The 4,419-nt window shown below is 39.5% G+C and overlaps 1 protein-coding gene across 1 annotated transcript in view; it reads right to left on the bottom strand.

Annotated features, from left to right (window-relative positions):
• LOC103386940 (EH domain-binding protein 1) overlaps positions 1-2,379 on the bottom strand; it is a 122,140-nt gene extending 119,761 nt beyond the window's left edge. The window contains exons 1-2 of the mRNA XM_025060929.1: positions 1,860-2,379; positions 348-830 (exon numbers count right to left, since the gene is read on the bottom strand). Of these exons, the coding sequence (XP_024916697.1) occupies positions 348-451 (104 nt within the window). The 5' untranslated portion in view covers positions 452-830; positions 1,860-2,379. The remainder of the gene's footprint in view (positions 1-347; positions 831-1,859) is intronic.
• Positions 2,380-4,419: the final 2,040 nt, after the last annotated feature.

Genomic DNA, 4,419 nt, shown 5'->3' with positions numbered 1-4,419 from the left:
TTTTTTTTTTTTCAAACCCGTCGTCTTGAAGGGAAACCTCTCTGCCCGTCAGCCTCTTTACTCAAGACTCAAACCAAACAAATCTAACACAAGAGAAGGAAGAAAAAAAAAACTGTAATTTTACAAGGCAGCTGAGCCCCTCCCAGCACACAAACGTGCCTGCATTTTAAGAAGACTGTGTGTGAATGCATGTGTGTGTGTGTGTGTGTGTGAATTATGGCCACTCGGAACCAGCACAGCATTCCAACACAGACAGAGACACACAGTTTTCATGGCGCTGAAATGACAACGTTGTGGTTGCAGGTTATATCCCCTCTTCACCCCCCAAAAAAAGAAGCGGGACTCACCATTTCTTCGTGCACTCCACCATCAGCTCCTGATATGAAGCCACAAACTGGAATTTGGAAGCATGCTTCCCCACACGCTGCAGTCTTTTCCAAACAGAGGCCATGGTTCTGCTTGAAGGGGGATTTTTTCCGTACACCTATCCACCTATCCCGTCCTGCTCTGCCGTCCTCGGACTCACTTTGCTCGCTCTGCAGATTCACGTTAAGTTTTACTTGTATGTCAGCATATCCAAGCCACATACACTCATCAGTCAATATTTCACTGGAAGCACAATGAAAAAAGAGATAACGTTCCACATCAAATTCCAACTGATGGTGCTTAAAAAGTGACAAATAAATCCACTTGTAAGGACGAGCAATCTCTGCAGCAGCAAACTGGGTCCGTTTTGACAGGATGCATGGTTTTATCCAGAAAAGGGCTCCATCATGTGCGATGAGTAATCCTGTGGGTTTAAATATAATGTGTCCATGTGACGAGGCTTCCTGCAGGAGTAAGAGCAGAAAGACGGGGTGAGTGGAGCAACAGTCAGAACGCCTTCATTCCAGAGGATCATCTCGTTTTCAACACTCCACATCAAGTCGACCCAGAGTAGCTTCGGCTGTCTCACATGTGTTGTAACAACGCACTTCACCTACTGTACGTCGCTCACTTTGACAAGTCAAAATGTAACACAGCGGCTTCTATCAAAAGAAATTCTTAGAGTGACTCCTTACAACTTTCATAAAGTAAGACAACGTTAAAACAACTCAGTTATGAAAGAAACTGGTTGATTAAAACCATTTCATATTTTATATGCAACACTGCAATGGACCGGGCAACTATTAAGGCAACTATTCGGTTGGAACAACGTCTTCACTTAGTGACCACTGGGATTGGCTCCTGCTTCACTGTGACCTCCAACAGTATTAATGGGAATAAGATGAATAGTATCCGACTCTTTGATTAAAAATGTCAGTTAAAAGCTTTCAATTCTTTCTAATATTGGTGTTAGGGATTTTGTGTATCATTTTTTTTAGCATTTTTTCTTGTGATGTGCTGATTTTGTAGGAATTGTTTTACTGTGAACTGCTGGAATTTGTGTTGGTCTTCCATGAACCTCCCACCGGAATTAGAGATTCAAATCACATCAACTGAGGTCTATGTCCTATAAGCTGCTGGCTGGGACTGAATGGAAGGAAAACTCACTAATGTATGATACTATTTACCATCAATTTGGGCGATTTTAATATAACAATATGTACTAACTCATGGGGAGACGTGAAAGATAGTATATTATAGTCATGTCGCTCACTTTAGTGAGAGAAACATTTTTTAAAAAACAGGAATTACACTGGTGAGAGAAACATTTTTTAAAAAACAGGACTTACACTGGCCTAACCTAAGCGTCTCAGCACAGACTGTGAATATGTGGTGGAATGTGAGTAAATCCAGGTTATAGCCCGAGCCTGTGTTATTCAGCTGCTACAGGCTAACATGTGAAAGTAGGTTAACGGTGCACTGATGACACTCACCTTACTCCGAACACCGGACTCCTTATCTGGTCCCCGGACTGGTGCGTAGGGTCTGGAGGTTGAGGGGAGTTTGTGGTAACGACATAAAACCGGCAGCCAGCAGTCAGACTGGTGTCTCTCCGCTCCCTGGTGCTAATTATCGGCTTCTGTGCAGCGGTTCGTTCCAGTTAGCTTAGCTCGTTAGCATCACAACACGACTGCGCAGACGAGCGGATACCGAGTATTGACAACTCACTCACTGGCGCCACAGGTAAAGAAGGAATCCCCAGGAGTCAGGTCAGAGTCACACACATTTGTCAATGGATTAGTCCACAGATAAAAAATGGAAAAATATCCAGAACACTGGAGAGAAAGAGAGCCCAACAGCGCAGCAGAGAGTATGGCTGTAGTTACCGATAGTCGGACCGCTCTCCGACTGCCTCGCCATAAAGTCCGTAAATTTTTCCTAGATTAAATGAAACAACTTCCGTTATTGTGTTTCAAAATAAAATTATTTTTTAAATTCCTTTTTTTCCTGTAAAGTCTCTCCCAATTTTGGTATGAGCATTTCTAGAAAGTTGCAAGCCACATCAAAGACAAACGTAAGCCCTATTTTTAGGTTAAGAATTCATCAAAACCAGTAAAAGTTTCAGACCAATTTCAGTCAAAATAGCCTATCTGAACCGAGAGTTAACCAAAATGGAGCCACTTAGTCCAGGTTGACAAAAATATAAATATATAAAAAAGATATAAATACATTATATATATAATATATAGTTAATAGAAAATACAAACAAATTTTGATAATTATTATCCGTCTAAATTCACAATACGAGTTCTTGCTATTTTTTTGAGATGGCGATGGTTAAAACTATTTTATTTTGAAAGGCAATTAGCACATTTTTATTACTACTCTCCGCAATACGGTGAACTTGTCGTAGCTTCCCCTCTCCATCATTTCCACCTCAGTCTGGACTGAGAGGCTGCAGAAAAGACCAGAAATTGATAAAATGTAAATTTAAAATACATTTTGTGTACTGTTTAATGGAGCATTCATGAAGTACTGAAGAAAATTCATCAATATTCGATACAATTGATCTGCGTATATATTTTAAACACTTACTGGGTTGAAGGAACCAAAAACAACAAACGTTTTTTATTTCCAACATATAGAATTTACTCTAACGCCCCCTGGGGGCCCCCGTCCCCCACTTTGAGAATCACTGCCTTAGAGCAAGTAGATAGTGTACATGATGGTGCCCTGCACCCCTTTACTCCACCCACTGCCCCGGGACAATATATTAAAGGTCAGTTCTTAGGGTCAGTAGAAAGTCCACCCACTGCCCCGGGACAATATATTAAAGGTCAGTTCTTAGGGTCAGAAGAAAGTGAGATTAAAGTTAGATTATTTTGATATCAAGTTTTAAATTGTTTTGTTTATTTTCGTTTTGTTAAGTATAAAAAAGTGTTTGCTAACCCTAGATTTAATTTATTTCTTTTTATTCTTGTATTTACTGAGAAAAAAGTTTTTACTCTGCACAAAAGAAAGGATTATGTGACATTTGTGCCAAAATCTCAGTTCAAACGTTGACTTGTCTCTCAGTTTTGTTCTAATGAAAACAACATTTCCGTTTCCTGCTGGTGTCTCATTATTACCTGTGTGTTAACTTGACGCTCCTGCAGGCTGTGAGGTCTTTGTCAAACACCGACCACCAACACACACACACAGATTCAACCTTTTCACGCTGCCTCGTCACAACCACAGGCCAGAGCAGGACAGAAGCAGCAGAGCGCTGAGAGAAGTAAAGTGATATAAATGGATTCAGCCTCACATAAGACATCACTCCTTTTTATATGTGGCTGCAGATTATTAATCGACAAACAGGTGCTGAATTTATGATGTTGTTGGACTGCAGTAAAGTCTTTGCTGTTTAAAAGCCAACCTTAAGTCAGGTTTAACAAGTAAGGATATAAAATAACACTGAGCAACTTCTGCTGCCGTGTTTCTCCAGAGCAGAGGGAAGACAGAGAAAATGGACTAAGAAAGAACGAAAAATCTGCCGTAAGGTTTTCCATTCATTATAAATTTGGTTCTTATGAAAATTTTAAAGTAGAGCTTTGGAATTTTACACTCCTACTTTTGAGTGAAGTTCTGAAATATGAGGGTTAAAAACCTGAAACGGAATGTTAGGTTTGAATTATTGAGCGGTGAATAAATATTTCGTTTTACTACTGAAGAGAAAAATGAAGCTGTTTGTCAGGTTGGAGGTGAAAAGAATGGAGTAAAATAGAGATAATCTAATGGAAAAGATTATTACAAGTTAGCATAGCAGGAGCTAAAACTAGGTAACGGTAGATTAGCCATATAGTCTAAATTTCAAGTGGGTGAAAAAAAATTAAACGTACGAGTTGAAAAATGTTGCCTAAAAATTATGAACAAACATAGTAAAGCATTGATAACCAACATTTATTCAAACTAAAATGTAAAGCTCTTTCAGACATTAAAACTACCACTTAGACATAAAACACAGACATGACTAGTTTCATTATTATTAGTCTTGGTGCAGATTGTAACGGGGAA

The sequence above is a fragment of the Cynoglossus semilaevis genome, chromosome 12 (assembly GCF_000523025.1).
Source record: "Cynoglossus semilaevis isolate Cse_v1.0 chromosome 12, Cse_v1.0, whole genome shotgun sequence".
Classification (NCBI taxonomy): domain Eukaryota; kingdom Metazoa; phylum Chordata; class Actinopteri; order Pleuronectiformes; family Cynoglossidae; genus Cynoglossus; species Cynoglossus semilaevis.
Note: the sequence above shows the minus strand (reverse complement) of the source record. Positions and strands in the feature narration are given on the sequence as shown.